This window comes from Cinclus cinclus, chromosome 4 (assembly GCF_963662255.1).
Source record: "Cinclus cinclus chromosome 4, bCinCin1.1, whole genome shotgun sequence".
In the NCBI taxonomy this organism is placed as follows: Eukaryota; Metazoa; Chordata; class Aves; order Passeriformes; family Cinclidae; genus Cinclus; species Cinclus cinclus.
This window is the reverse complement of record NC_085049.1, coordinates 32,883,361-32,898,346: the sequence shown is the minus strand read 5'-3', so window position 1 is coordinate 32,898,346 and position 14,986 is coordinate 32,883,361. Positions and strand designations below refer to the sequence as shown.

The window sequence follows — 14,986 nt, the reverse complement described above, 5'->3', positions numbered from 1 at the left end:
TTCTAGTCTGCAAGTGAATATTCAACATTACATTTTTCTTATTTCTTATTATCTTGTATGTAACATTTTGCAATATATATGAACAGGTCTGAGCACGCGAGGGAAGGACAGGTGTAACATGTCCATACTAAAACTTGTCCAGAAACTGCTGTCATCCTATTACAGTAACAGGATGACAGCAGTCTTTCCTCAAAGCTGCAGGGAGTGAAACCCCCTGGCTTATGAGGTTCAACTGTTTTTACCCTGAATCTACTACAGACATATAGAGGAATATGTTCCAAAATAAAAAGATTTTATTTTTAATTTATACATGTGCATATATGACAGTTTAATCTTTAAATGTGGAATTATGGCCAGCTTTAATACTTTTAGAATCTCCAAAAATCACAGTGAAAAACTGAAATATCTCCTACATTTGGATTGGTCATTCCAGAGGCAATGAAAGCCCATTGCAAAAACTTACCCCATCTATATATGCTCAGATGAAAGCATATATAGAACTCTTAAGAGGAAAGCAGAACCATTGATATTTACATCTGGATTACACACCTAAATCCTAAGCAGAGAATAAAAAAACCTAAGATTTCAACAGACAAAACATTTTCTGTTGGAAAATGACTGACTGACAGAAACTGACAGATCTTCATTAAAAAGTGTCTTCACTAAAATGTGATAGAAATGCTTTTATATTAAGACAAATCACAAAGTGAAGCAGATTTAAAACAGAAAACTCCATATTTTACCTTAGTATACTCATTTGTGATGGCACAAGAGAATAAAATCTGTGTTGAAACCTTATGTACTTTCTAAAACCTGATACACTATTTATAGGAATTGTACTAGAGTTAACTTGGAGGAATAATGAAAAAATATTTTGAAATCTCCAGAGATGGGTGAAGGAGATGATGTAGTATATAAAAGGCTGATTATAGTTCTTGAAGATATACATTCAAATGTATTAATAAATCTTCCAGTGAATACTAAAATCTAGTGGTTCTGCAATTATTATTTTCTTTTACTAAGTTAAATAAAAAATGTTTGTCTTGAGAACAGCCAAAGCAAGAAAAGTAACATTTCCCATCAGTATTAACTCCCTTATCTTTGAGATGTTTACCTAGTCTTGAAGCTGTGACATATGGGAATTTCACACCTAGTGAATATATTTTCATGGAGCTTGTGGCACAGGAGTGTAATCATTAAAAGAATATACACAAGTAAGAGTAACTGCAACAGCTGGTGACATTTACCAATTAGAATTACACTTCTTTAAAACACTTTATCCTTCTTAATGTGTGCGGGATAATTATCTTTGAAATTGCAGTGGAAAAAAATTACTTTTCCTTTTAAATAGTGTCTGACTACAGTAGAAGGAAGTCTGGGTAAGGCAGATTATCAATACTTTGAATATGTCTGTTTTAAACCTCACCAAAATCATTGAAGGTGCTCATGGTGGGCAAAGTACACATTAAACAACGGATGATCCAACATATATTGTTTCATTCGTTTATTAGTTCATTCATATATTTGAAGTATATCAAATACTTCATTATCTCTTCATATTACATGCATTGAATTTATTTGTTTTCTCCGAACATGTGGAAGAAGAAAAGAAAACTACTGTAAGCACCAAAATAGCTTTAATGATGTATATTTAATGTTTTAACTTTTTAAAATTGGGATTATGTATTATTGGGAAACCTTTGATTACGCTATCCTCTATTGATCTGTTTTAAATTATTAAGCAACAGAAAAAAACCCAAGTTAATACAGAATTAAACAAACAACAAAGAAGTTTCATGTACCTTAGAAGATAAACAAATAGAAATGGAGACATATTTTAGATAACTGTCACGGGGGCATTTAATTGAAAAGACTAAAGCATTCCAGTCTCACATCCATCCTCAATAAAAAAAAAAAATCCCTGAATCTCTGGCAGAACATCTGCTGAAGTTAATGAGAGTTATTTGTACATCTTTGGGAGAAAAATTTAACCTGGTATGTTATCCAGGTTATATATATATATATATAAATTATCTGAAAGCTTTCCCAAGAAAAAAAGTCGGGGGTTTTTATGATAGAAAGTTTTTATAAGTTTGTTTTATTCAGAACAGCAGACAAGCTGTTTTGCCTATCTGAAAATGAAAGAGAACCAGACAAAGAGATGAATAGAGAAACTAGAAACACAAAGACATCAAATAAAATACCAGGAAATTAAGAGTTGTAAATAGGGTTACTTTGTCACTGGTTACACAAGTAACTGAATACACTGGCGAGTGAATGAGTTTAAAGAAGGGTGTAGGCTTCAGCACATTCTTTTTTAGGGTTAATCACTAGTTAACCTGGCAAGATGAACATGCTGTTTGGGGAAAAAAAAATTAAAAATCCTTGTTAATTATATACTGCAAGTGCTCTTACTTCCTGCTGCTGCACCTAATCCCCCAGGTGCAGGTTGTCCCTTACTATTCACTGGTAGGTGGGTCCTGACTGCCAGGCAGTTTTTCATAGCAATAAATTCAGATAAAGAAGAAACAGCCTAATTTTCTCCATCTGAACAGGAAAACAGTACCACAGTGTCTATTTAACATGGAGGCAAATGTTAAAATAATTTTTTTCAGTTTCCAAGATGCTGTAGAAGTTGTTTCATGATTGACATGCCTGGCTCCCACTGGCAATATTTGCCTGTAGTACCTAGTGAAAAGTAATGCTGCATTACCTTAATTTCCAAGCATTCAAATATTTTGCTGCTGAAAGACTGCAGTGGGTTTAATGCTGCCACTAATATTAGGCATTTTCCTACAGGTGAGGTACACCTAAGTTTCTGAACAGCATTTTGGTATATATATCTCAGTGAAAATCATGTACATTTGAAATACTTGACTTATGTTTATTCTCACTTTGGCATTTGTGACAGAACTTTTCTTAGCATCAGAGAGTATTATGCTCAAAATACAAGAAACCAGCCTCAACCCACGACACTAGTTCTACCGAGTTGCTATCCTGCCAAAGCATTAATGTTTCAAAGATGAGAACAGATGCTAGAGACTAACTATGTGATAACAAAATTCATCTAGTTTTGTGTTTGCTCTCCTTTCCACCTCTTTCCCCTCCCTTGCATCCTGGAGGGAGTAATTTTAGCTATAGCATGGTCGTAACAATGCAATGAAAAGGAGTGATGAGCTGGAGGGGGCTATTGTGAGGAGCACAGGAGCTCCTTATTCAGTGTCCATCACTAAATGAAGGAGCATGTTGGAAAATTTCACTGCCTGAAAGTTCTCTAAATACTGCAAGGCTCAACACTTGTGCTTTGGCATTACAAAATTAAAATATCATAAAAATACTTTTGGAATAAAAACTACTTGTATTCATGGCTAGATCATCATCCCCATAATTTCTTACAAAATGAAATACATAAGCCAGGCAGGAAGGTGCACCACTTGCAAAATCAGTCTATTAAAAAGTAACATTTTAATTTCACATGGTTATAAAAGCAGTGGTTTTGTTTAAATGAAAAGTTGCAATGCATTTTCTCCCTCTCAAAAACATCTTGAAAAGAAACAGCAACTTTGGCAAAGAGGAAATGCATGTATTTTGAGAAGTGTCACGGAAAATTTAAACTGTGATTATGCAAGCATTTACACAAACACCTTTTTATATACATGTAGTTTTATTGCGTTCATGGGGAAACACAGGAATGCAAATGTCTGCACCAGGATTTTGATTCTCATTGCAAAAGTTCTCCAAACCACTGCAGCCTTATGACAAAATTTGTTATTAAAATATGCTGGTTTTTTCTCCATAAAGTTATATTTTACTATGCTATTTTAGCTTTCCTACTGATTAGTAGTCGTCCTTCTGCTTGCCATTTAAGAGGTATCTCAAAAATACTGCTGACTTAAAACAGATGCTGCAGGGCTTTCCCTCCAATTTTGCAATAGCTTGTTTTCACAGATCGGAAAAAGAAGAGCCAGTTCCCAGGTCTGGGTATACAGAGGAGGAGGAAGCCAGGAGAAACTCTAAGCATAAGGATAGTACCCCTTCTGTGGTCTTCTCTTAAAAAAGAGAGTTCTACAAGAAAATCCAGCTTAAAAATGACTAGCACTGTATGGCCACACCTGAATAAACTCTTATTTCTCTCAAAAAGTTTTTGCTTCTTAAAATCATCTAAATGATTTTAGAGTCTATGCAGTACTAGTATGATATTTGAAAATGAAGGTATCTGGAAGGTCTCCATGTGTTTCTGCCTGGTAGGAGGCAGAGTTCCTTCTTTGGCCTCTACAAGACCCCATAAGTCAAATGCTGGCACATGTGTGAGGCCCCTTTTCATACCTTTGATCCCCACATAAAGGCAGGAGTGGAGCGAGAGGGCTGGCATTGTGCGAGCTGTGCGCTGCTGTCAGCCCTGGCTCCTTCAAATGGCCTCTCTGCACTTGCTATGACAGGTGGCCCATATGAAGAGAGGGAGGATTAGGTTCCTTCTGTGCCCTCTAAGTAACTGGCATAGATTACTGGCTCCTACAAAGGGATTTAAACATACCTTTCTGAACAAAATGCAGTATATACATGAGCACGTAACTGGATGCTCAATTTGTATGAGTAATTGCTCTGGTTGTATTTGTCAATGCAGCAAATGTGTGTAGAAATGACCAGCTAAAGACACAGTTATTTGTATGCAAAACTGACTTACATGATGAGAAATTGAACACAATGAAATCATCCACATGATTAAGGAATAATAATCATTTGAGATTGACAACATATTTTTTTTTTAAAACCTCAATTTTACTGCATTCTTTCCCTATTCTCATTAATTGTCTTTGTGAGCAGAATATTAAAAAAAAGGAAAAATATTAGGTTGCACTTCTACATCTCCTATGGATTGCTTGGACTTTAAGAGAAACTAACAAAGGATTATAGTGTATTTGGATGAGCTGTGTATCCAAATGAGTTTGTGCAGTCCCAGTTATCAAAACACAGCATTAAAAAGAGAACCAATGTCATCCTTCAAACACTACTTGTAACATTTGTGTTATTTTCCTCCGAACATTTGGTTACTTCTGCCTGCACAGCGGCCACATTTTTTTCCACTGCAGCGCCTTGCATGCTGTGACAATTATCAGTAAGGAGAGCATAGCTAGAGCAACTAGATTTCTACATTATTCATTTTAGGAAATCACAAGACATTGTTGATATCCTTCCTAGTCTGGGTAATTTTGCACTACTGCTTTTATTTCTGTTGGGGTTTCAATTACCAAAACATGTGTAGTGTCCATATAGCCCTCTATGCATAGCTGGGGAAAGCAATGAGAACTGCTTGGGACTGCATTTATCCCACTTCTTGAAGGGCATTCTGAAGAACTGAGGCTTATGGTGCATGTTTTCTTAAGCAGTTAAAAATATCCCACAAAACCACTTTTTTTTCCCCCTTCTCTTAAGATGTAATTAATCATAATTCTGTAGCAAGATTAATGAATAGAGGGTAGGCAGCAAGGGAATTGAGAAATTGAATGATACTGTCTAGGAAGTGTGCACCTTCATGTTCAACTATTTATTGTCTAAACTCATTCTCAATATTAATAGCATTAACCTTTTCCTCAAAATGACCAAAAATCATCCAGGAATGTTTTCCTCCCTTCTGAATAATTTACTATTTTTATTTACTTTTATTTAACTTTTTTATTCCCTTTACCTCTTACTCTCCCTTTAAAACATTTTGCTCAGTACTACCTTCATTTTCTTCTAACATCTTCTTTGCCTAGTTAGTTTCTTTTTATTTCTCTAAAAACCAGCATTATTTTTCACTGGTTTGCCATACCCTGGTAATCAAAGACCAAAAACTCTGTCAAATCCACACACTCAAACAACCCTGCCCCAAACCCCCTGTTGTGTCCCCCCTCCCATCTCCTCTAGAGGCACCAAGTGATCTCCTCAGATGAAGGTGGGGCACAGGAGCACAAACCATTGTCTAACACACTGCGAGTCTGCATGTATTTGCAGCTACACCAAAAGAAAGGGCTGACTGTGGTCACTTTTAACTAACTTTCACACATACAGCTACATGGCAAGGAAGAAGAAATTTTACAAGATATTATGTAAAAATAAAAACCATGAGGCATTTAATTAGCTTCAGTGCAGGCTTGCTAGGTCACTGTCACAGCACCAAGAGCTCAATGTAGCTTCCTCCCTGTGTGCTGCCCCTCACTCCACTTCTCATCCAGCCGTGAGCCCAGGTGATGACCTGTGGTGTGACGGCTTTCAGCCTCCTCTTACAGCTGGAATGTTTTACTTTGACATCTGGTCATTCTAGGCCTTGTTCAGTCTGGATGGCTGCTGTCAGTTGTTACACTAAGGGCTCTTGGCCTCAACTGCAACTTCAAAACACAAGAATGTGAAGAAGCGAAAGCAACCCCCAACCTATGAAAATCTTTCAATCCAGGTAAAAAGACCTCAACAATTTGGAAAATCTCTGTATGGTCAGATCCACAGCTTTCCTGAAGCACAGTTTACATTTGTAGCTTAACTGTGGAACTATGGTCCAGTTTAAATGCTCATAAAGGTGTATGAGAAAGCTGGGAAGTGAAGAAATTGTAATAATGCAAGGGTCTTGATAGCCTGTCAATAATCTGGTCCTTTCTTCAAGCCAAGCACCACCATTCAGTGAATGTGAGAAGGGCAGTGGGGCTCCAGCAACCATCTCCCTGCTCACCTCCCTCTTTCTCTGGAACAGTGAGCGCATCCTTGTGTGATCTGACTTGCAATATTCCCCAGAGCTTGTGGCAAACGTATTTTTCAGTCTCTCCTTTTTTTTTTTTTTTTTTGTGAAATTCAACATCAATGTATCCAGGCCAATGGTAAAAGACTCTGATGTCTGCTCCTCACAGATAGGTAATTTGGAGAGTTTTCCATATTACCTGAAAGAAGCTCATGAATTTCTAGTTTGTCCACTTATTTTTCCTTTAGGCCTTTGGGTCTTAACTGCCTCAACAAGCTACTCAGCACAGTGTATTAACAAAAGATAAACTAAATTAACTGGATTTGATATGAGGTCATTCCTTTGGATGAAAGACAGACTACTTTTTTCTTTCTTATAAAACAAAAGAGCACTTACATAGGTAAAAAAACACATAAAAAAATCAAAAGGCAACAATATAAGAAGAAAGTCTGAAAACATAATCTGAAAACAACAGGAATGTTACAATTTATCTTATGAATAAAGCAAATATAAAGTCAGCAAAATTAGAAACTCCAGAAACAGAGATTTTTTCCTTTTATTTAACACACATGGATTGAAAAAAAATTCACTTAAACTTTTTTCAAGATAGAAATGTTGAAGGTGTTGCTGGCCACCACAAAGTTTAGCACATCTGACATTCAGCTCTATTTTAATTTAATATTTTTCCTTTACAATTATGTAAATAAATCATTACTTATACAATAATTGTAGTCTCTTTTTTGTTGTGCTTGGAAAATAAGATTTTTTTAGAACAGCATTAAAAAGGGATGAGAATGCAGACTTATGAGAGAACAAAGGATATTGAGAGTGAGAATTACAATATTACATAATTTGCTTATTTAAAAAAAAGAAATTTTACTCTCATACTCTAATAAAAATATTTACCAGCTGAATTTTGCCTTTAAGTATAAAACAGTTCCAATATTTGCCCCTTTATTTTCTACTTATAGCACACAAACATTGCACAACCAATGGTAAATCAAATGGAGATTGAGCAATCAAGGGGTTAAATAAGCAGACCTGAGTCCTGAAGACATCAAGAAATAATGGATATTCAAGTATGATGCCTTTATTGGTTGTTTATACCACACATTTGAACAATTTATCTCCACAATAGAGTATCTAAGTTACAATCCTCACTCTTCCACAACTGAAAAAGTGCACTGAGAATAACCTTTCTACAGTTTGCTTTGAGAGTTACTTATTGCACAAGGGAAATGAAACGTCCTCTCAGGGTTGTGGTGGCTGTTTAAATACTCTGTGCAAAGCTGTAATGAATCTCTGTAGGAAAGCAAAATGTCAACAATAAAAAAATGTGAGCTAACCCCCCCCCCCTAATTTCTGAATTACTATGAACAATGGAATAAATAAATCTAAAAGGGTTATACTTACCGGAACATCAACATATTTGGCAGCTGCTTTTACCTTTAGAAAATTAAGCATAAAACACACAGTAAGTACTTATTACTGCAAATTGCACACCATTTCAGAATCATGTACAGAAAGAAGAACAGAACCTTTGAGAATCCAAACACTTACAGTGAATGAAACTAATGATGAGAAGAAAGTACCTTCATCATATCTTGACAATTTAGACAGCACACCTTCTAACACTGAAACAACCTGGAGGAAAAGCACAGGAAAAAAGCACAGTGTGAAAATTAAATATTTGGAATGAGAATGTGAATTTTTCCTCATATTTGTCTTGATCAGCAGGGCAACATGAACTGCAAATTAATCACTTTCTGCATCTCACAAAGTGCTGAAATCAAGGATAACCTTCTTTCTGCAGCTCTACTTATTAATAAAACAGATGGAAACCTCTGAAACACTGCAGAAATAGAAACCCAACCCAAAGTTTCTCTCGAGGCAGGCCTGCTTCCACCACAGTATTGCTGCCCCTAGAATACGGGTGAATATACATGAATATACAGTGTGTGCACCTAGCATGAATTTTGGGTAGAAATAATGTTGTTTTCTAGGACCACAGCTTCAAAGATAGAGCACAATTGCTAAAGGTGGTGATTGTGGTACCATTGTTCTCTTATCTTTGCTATAAAATAGAATACCAGCTCTGATTTCACCTGAAAGTGTAATAGCACTGGTTTTCTACCAGCAGCATGAGCTGTTGAGCTGCTACTCCATGGCCAAGAAGGAGGCAAGAAAATGTATGCCTAGACTCAGGTATGATGTGATTTCTCTCCCCTGGATTTTCACCTGCTGTTGTCTGAGCAGCATGAATCCTCAGTAAGAGGTATGAATAGGCGTTTTTGTCAAAATTCTGTTCCGACCAAAAAAAAAAAATCTTATTAATTGCATTAATTACAACTTTAATGTTTAAAGTCCCCCAAATTTGCCTTAAAGCAAACAAATTCCCTTTTCACATCCCTCTGTGATGTTATGTTCATGTTTATGTTATATTCACAGTATATAACATAAAATATCTGTCAGCCATTGTATTCATACACATTTATTTTACATATATAAATTGCTTTCCAGTTTATATAAAGATTGTTTTAAAAGTCATCCCTTGCTCTCAACACAGTCATTCCCACAACCAAGAGTATCATTTTATGAGTGTGAGGACAGAACAAAATTCCATCTGGCATGCTGTTAATGGGCCCTGTAACAGTGTCACAACAGTGTCACCTCCAGAGGAATTGAGATCATCACTTTACAATAAGCCCTGCTCTTAGCAGTTCAAGGAGCAGGAGCAAGTGCAAACCTACATTTGTCATTTATCAATCTAACTTGTCATATTTACAGTGTTAATTAAGACACCAGTACATAGGTGCCAATCAAAGAATAAATCCACATCATGGGAGAGAGTGGCAGTTGTTTCTGTATCAGACCAAATACCAGCTTTCTGCTTTGAAGTTGCATGCCTATGAGAAGCTGCTGTTCATACTTTAACTCATTTTATCTGATTGACAAGAATTCTTTCTGCAGAAAAGCGTTCAACTTTTTTGTGCAAAGATTGGCTAAGGAAAAGGCTGATTTCATAAACAACATGGTGTCTGCAGTACCAACATATGAATCCAATACAAGTGGGATACAAAATAACAGAGAGCAAAACATTTCAGTGTCAAGGATGTCTGTTCAAACAAAAGGCTTAGTTATGCAGCTGGAAGCTTGTTTTCCAAGATGTCAGTGTATGGACTTGTGAAACTCTAAAAGCATTTCTGCACATACCTCACATTCTATGAATTGGTTACCCTGAGACACACTGTGCTTTGTTTCACTGTTTCGTGCTATTCCTGTGATTTCTTGAATGCTTTAGACTGATGTGTCTTGTGTAAAAACTGCCCCATACAGTTCTTAACAAGTAAAACCTTACTGAAGGAAAAGTGCTATTTTCAGTTTCCTAAGTGACTTGCAGCTAAAAACAATGATTGAAACACTTATTCCACTGAGACACAAGGGAGGTAATAAAGAGGTAAAGGCTGGAAAATAATGAAAATATATGAGATGCAAAAGATGAATGCATATGGCTATCATGCACACTGATGTGCATTTTTTTTCTGGCCAAAACCCAGACCTAAGCCTTCCTTTGTACCCCCAGAAGCTTTTTGCCTTGAAACAGCAGCAATCAGGATGTCACTGGCACTTCACATCTCATGGGAGGAGACACTGGTTAAGCTTCCAGTGATCAGCCAATGACACAGAATATTTGCTTCCTGTTTTGAGATTTCAGCCTCTGATACTCCTGTGATAACTACTAATACAAATCCCTCGGTATTGACAGCAGTTGTCTCTATAATTTCTCGTACCTACATCCAGAAGGAATATGACTGTATTCTTCCTTTTTTACAATCTCAGATATTAAGAAAAAAATATCAAAAAGTTTAACCTTTAATAATAGCATGATTTTTTCTGATTAATTTCCCCTTTCTTCCTCTTCAATAACAATAAAACCATAAACTGGAAGATTAGCTGGGAGCTATGATAGGCAACAGGTAAAATTTGAAACTGTTGAGTTGATCTGCTTGTAAATATGTTTACATCAAAACTTCACTTTAGACCAAAAATGTGTAGCTTCTACACAGTTATCAATGTGTGGAAACATTTATTTTAAACTTCTGTAATGATTCCACACAAAGGCCTCCTCTTTAACTGATAGGTGTCAATCCAAAAAGCAGATTCCCATCCCCCATCCCCCCAGCAAGCTGCGACAAACAAAAATAAAGGCATGATGAAAATATGACCAGAGTCTTACTTTTTGTCACTAACTCACAAATTGTAAATATATTCCTTATTTTTCCTACTTTGAAAAATCGGGTATTTCTGGGCAGCTTGCAATGTTTAGATAACAAAACTTCTTAAAAAAAGTCTTTCTTTTCTGTCATTATTTGACAGGAATAGTAAGACTTTTACTGGAGTAGAGGTGCTACAGAAAGAAAGACAAGACATAGTTTAAGTTTTCTTCACTTATTCTCCAAGCCCTTATATCATGTCAAAACATATATTATTTTTAAAAATAAAAGCCTAAAAAATAAATTTCAAGAAACAACATTTTAAATTCATAATGAAATTATTTGTGGACCAGAATCTCATTAAAAAGTTGAACTGAACATCTGGATATTGTTCACTGCTAAATATGAAATTTAAATACTAAATGATAGGAAGAAAGTTCTTATGTAAGAAATTCAACAAAAAATAACACATAGTATTATGTAAAACAATATTGACAAAATTTTGTCCTACCTGTTCTACTAGCTGCTAGCAATTACTATGTACAACAGAAATGCAGAAGAAAAACTTATCTTGATAGCAGGCAACACAGAAATTGTTTACTTAACTCTTAAAAAATTTAATTTTGTAAATTCTGTACTATTTTCACTAGTAGTATTTACAAATCATGCTGTCCCCCACAACTTTCCTGTGTATAGAAAAACTATGGGATATTTGAATATTTATCCAAAGTTCAACCATTTTCTGCTGTATTATAAATCAAAATGTAAATAGTTTTACCTTTGAAACAAGAAGTGAAATAATTTCTTTAACAGTTTCTTCAATCAAGTCATCTATTTTTGAATGGTATTGTTGCTGTAATTCAAAAGATAAAAAAGCATTAGCATGTACATGAAAACACACTTATGTCATAAGTCATAAATGGTGCAAAGCTGATAACCCTGCCAGATCAGATTTACTAAAAATTATCATTTTGAACATAAGAAGAACAAATGCTTGAAAATGATCCACCCAATCAACAGTTTCTTACATTCTGTGTTGAAAATTTTCCCATGTACACTGTTGAGTTAAGCAGCTAATGGGGTTATTATTTAGATGAATTGAGTTCTTATACTTATTCAGGCGAAGGAATGTGAAGGATAGTTTTTGTCTTCTCCTATATAATTAAGGTGGCCATGTATTTTTTTCTAAAGGGCTGGTTTAGCTGGAGAAGCAAAAGACTAGAATAAGATTTAATTAATACAGCATTTCATGTCTGACAACTCTCATTCATAAGTTATTTTAAATGTCCTCTAGAAATAAAATGAGCTCCAATTGTTCGTCCTGAAAGAGCCTTTCTGTTAGCACAGTGAGCTTCAGTTTATACAAATCTTACAATATGCTCAAGCAAGGGCAAAATTAAAATTTCATCAACAAAGCAGAATAGATGGTAACAAATTAATAGGCCAGAGAAGGCATAATAAAACAGACTTCATTCTCCATAGACTTTTTCTTTTGCTTTTCCATAAAGAAGGTGCCTTTAAGTAAATGCTTTTAAAAAAAATCCGAAAGACTTTTTAGATAATCCTCCTGAAATTAACTGGAACTAGGGATCCCATTCTGTCAAGGAGGCACATCAATTTAAACAGTAATTCTTCCTTTAGAAACATTTATCTGACAGCAAAGATTGTCCCCAATAGCCACTTCACAGAAAATGTGACTTGTAAAGACTAACCCCATCTTCCTACTTCAAGGCTACTTGGAACAGCTAACAGCATAATGCTTGGAGTAAAAGTATTGAGGTCAGTGTAAACATCAGCCTAACTTAGCAGCTGCCAGCAGAATAGTTTTCAGAGTTCTAAGCTGTTAAAGGCTATTTTTCATCTGTTTCAGAGTTGCCATACAAATCAAAACATTAATTCTGATCTGCTGAATATTTTTAGGAATTATTTTCTAAAAAGCACGATACTGAATTTAGGCTTAAATTAAGAGAGAATAAAACTATGAGATGCATTTGCCCATGTATTTGCCCTGCTACAGGTACTAGCACCAAATGCCAATTTTTGCTTTAAATATCTTTTAAAGTTTAAAACACTTGAAAAATGTAAATACACAACTCAGACAAACAGCTGTGGTCACACTGGAACAGTAAAAGAGCAGATTAGAAATACATTAAATAACTTTCTACATTTTCATATATATTGTATTCTAACCATATTAATGTCTTGACCAATAAAATATTGTCTTGTTCTGCCAACGGGTCTTATCACCCCAAACAGTGTGTGACATTTGTTGCTTGCCACTCTTCAGAAGGCAATGCTTTCTTGCTCTCTGGAAACCGCAAACAATTATTCTCCCACTGATGAATGTCAAAACTATATATATATTCCTGTGATCCATCAAAAATCAGTTGTCTCTCCCAGAAAGTGTCTGCAGCTTTATCTCCACAGTACATTAAATTAATGGATCTATGTATGTAAGATCAGTTCCTATATTTCTTTTTCTTATTTTTTAAAATCTTTTTTCTCACCACAAAGCATATATAATTATGTAGAAATGGAATACAAAGAGTAACTTCACTTCTGAACAAGGCAAAAAAAGAACTGGACCAAGCTTTTCAATAAACACAAGGTTCCAAAACCACGACATTTCTTCAGAAATAATTTTAAAATCACATTATTTTTTTTAAAAGATCACAATAATTGTGAATTTTAAAATCACAATTATTTTTTCATATTTATTTTGAAAACCATGAGATCATAAATATTCTAACCCACTCATCTCCAGTGCTAATTTCCACTATAACAGTCACCCTCAGCAAAACAAAACTTCAGATCCTTGTGGAAGATGACTCTGGGCTTTAAGAAGATGGCTGAACTTTGGCTCCTAGTGGCCTGGCTGACAGTGCAGGAGGTATAATCCAGAGCAGGCAAGAGGAATGGCACATCGTGGAGATGGGGGCTGTGCCATCTGTCTGCAGGTCATTATAGAGACACCGCTATTGCCTGTCCCCAAAGCAGCATGGGCACGTGTGTGTTTGCAGGTTACTGCTTGGGCACACATGAAAGGTGAAATGGCAGCATCAGCTCACACAGAGAGTTCATAGCTTTGGTTTACTTCTGATGAGCCTCAGTGAGAGGTGAAAGAACCCAAAACTTTGCGACCTGGTAAGATGGGACACTAAGTATGAAAAGCAGAAAAGTGAAGACTTCACTTGGAATCACCCAGGAGGAAGAACAAGGAAAGAACTGAGAAGCTGGTATCAGTCTGTTGCACAGTCAGACTGTGAAGGAATTCTGAGGGCCTGGCTAACAAATTAACATGAAAAGCAATATTACCATTTAATATAAAAAGTGGTTGTTAATATTCAACAAAAAAAAAGTAAATTAAAAACCAATGAAAAGACACTTACCCATTGACTAGCAAACTGGTTCATGTCATGGAAAACCAAAAGGAAAAATAAAGACGACAGCGTATAAAAGGAAAACGATGAGTGTCTCATTGAATTAGGAAAAAAAAAAAAGACAATCACATCAAATATGCTCATTTGAAAAGATTGGTCAGTGAAATGAACACAGCACAGAAATGCAAAAAACAACTGAAAAAAATATGTCCAAATAGGGTAACTGTGAAGGTGCCTAAAGCAGACATACATATTTTGTTGCCAAATTCTAAAAAATGTTTTTACTGTCTCTCCAAAACCAAATCAAACAAATTAGAAATCAAATTACATGGTAATGCATTAGCACAGAAATAACAGTTTTAATTTTTTGCTGGTGGTCTCACCACTCTACACAGCACACTCTTTTCACACATTATTCCTGCTGAGAGTGACAACACAGAGTGACAGAAGTCAGTGAAGTTTACATATCCTTCAAAAGCACATCAGTGCTCCACTGTGGAGTATCTACAGTCCTGGCAGCAGACTACTGCCAAAACAGTCCCTGTCCTTGGAGACCAAATTAAAAAAAAAACAAAAACATTAAATTATCTGATTATTTCTTTCCACTCTTTTCAGCATATTCCTAGCCATGAATGCTGGATCTATAATCCATTTAAAATCAAACCTTACTAGATTAAAACCTG

The 14,986-nt window shown here is 35.5% G+C and overlaps 1 protein-coding gene across 14 annotated transcripts in view; it reads right to left on the bottom strand.

Annotated features, from left to right (window-relative positions):
* Window positions 1–14,986, bottom strand: part of CADPS2 (calcium dependent secretion activator 2) — a 287,063-nt gene that overhangs the window by 22,050 nt on the left and 250,027 nt on the right. For 11 of the 14 annotated variants that reach the window (XM_062491047.1, XM_062491054.1, XM_062491049.1 and 8 more), the window contains 3 exons: window positions 11,702–11,776; window positions 8,270–8,353; window positions 8,123–8,155 (listed from right to left, as the gene is read on the bottom strand). In XM_062491047.1, coding sequence (XP_062347031.1) covers window positions 8,123–8,155; window positions 8,270–8,353; window positions 11,702–11,776 — 192 coding nt within the window. Of the gene's footprint in view, window positions 1–8,122; window positions 8,156–8,269; window positions 8,354–11,701; window positions 11,777–14,312; window positions 14,328–14,986 lie in introns of all 14 variants that reach the window. The other 3 variants (XM_062491046.1, XM_062491053.1, XM_062491059.1) reach the window with 1 other exon arrangement.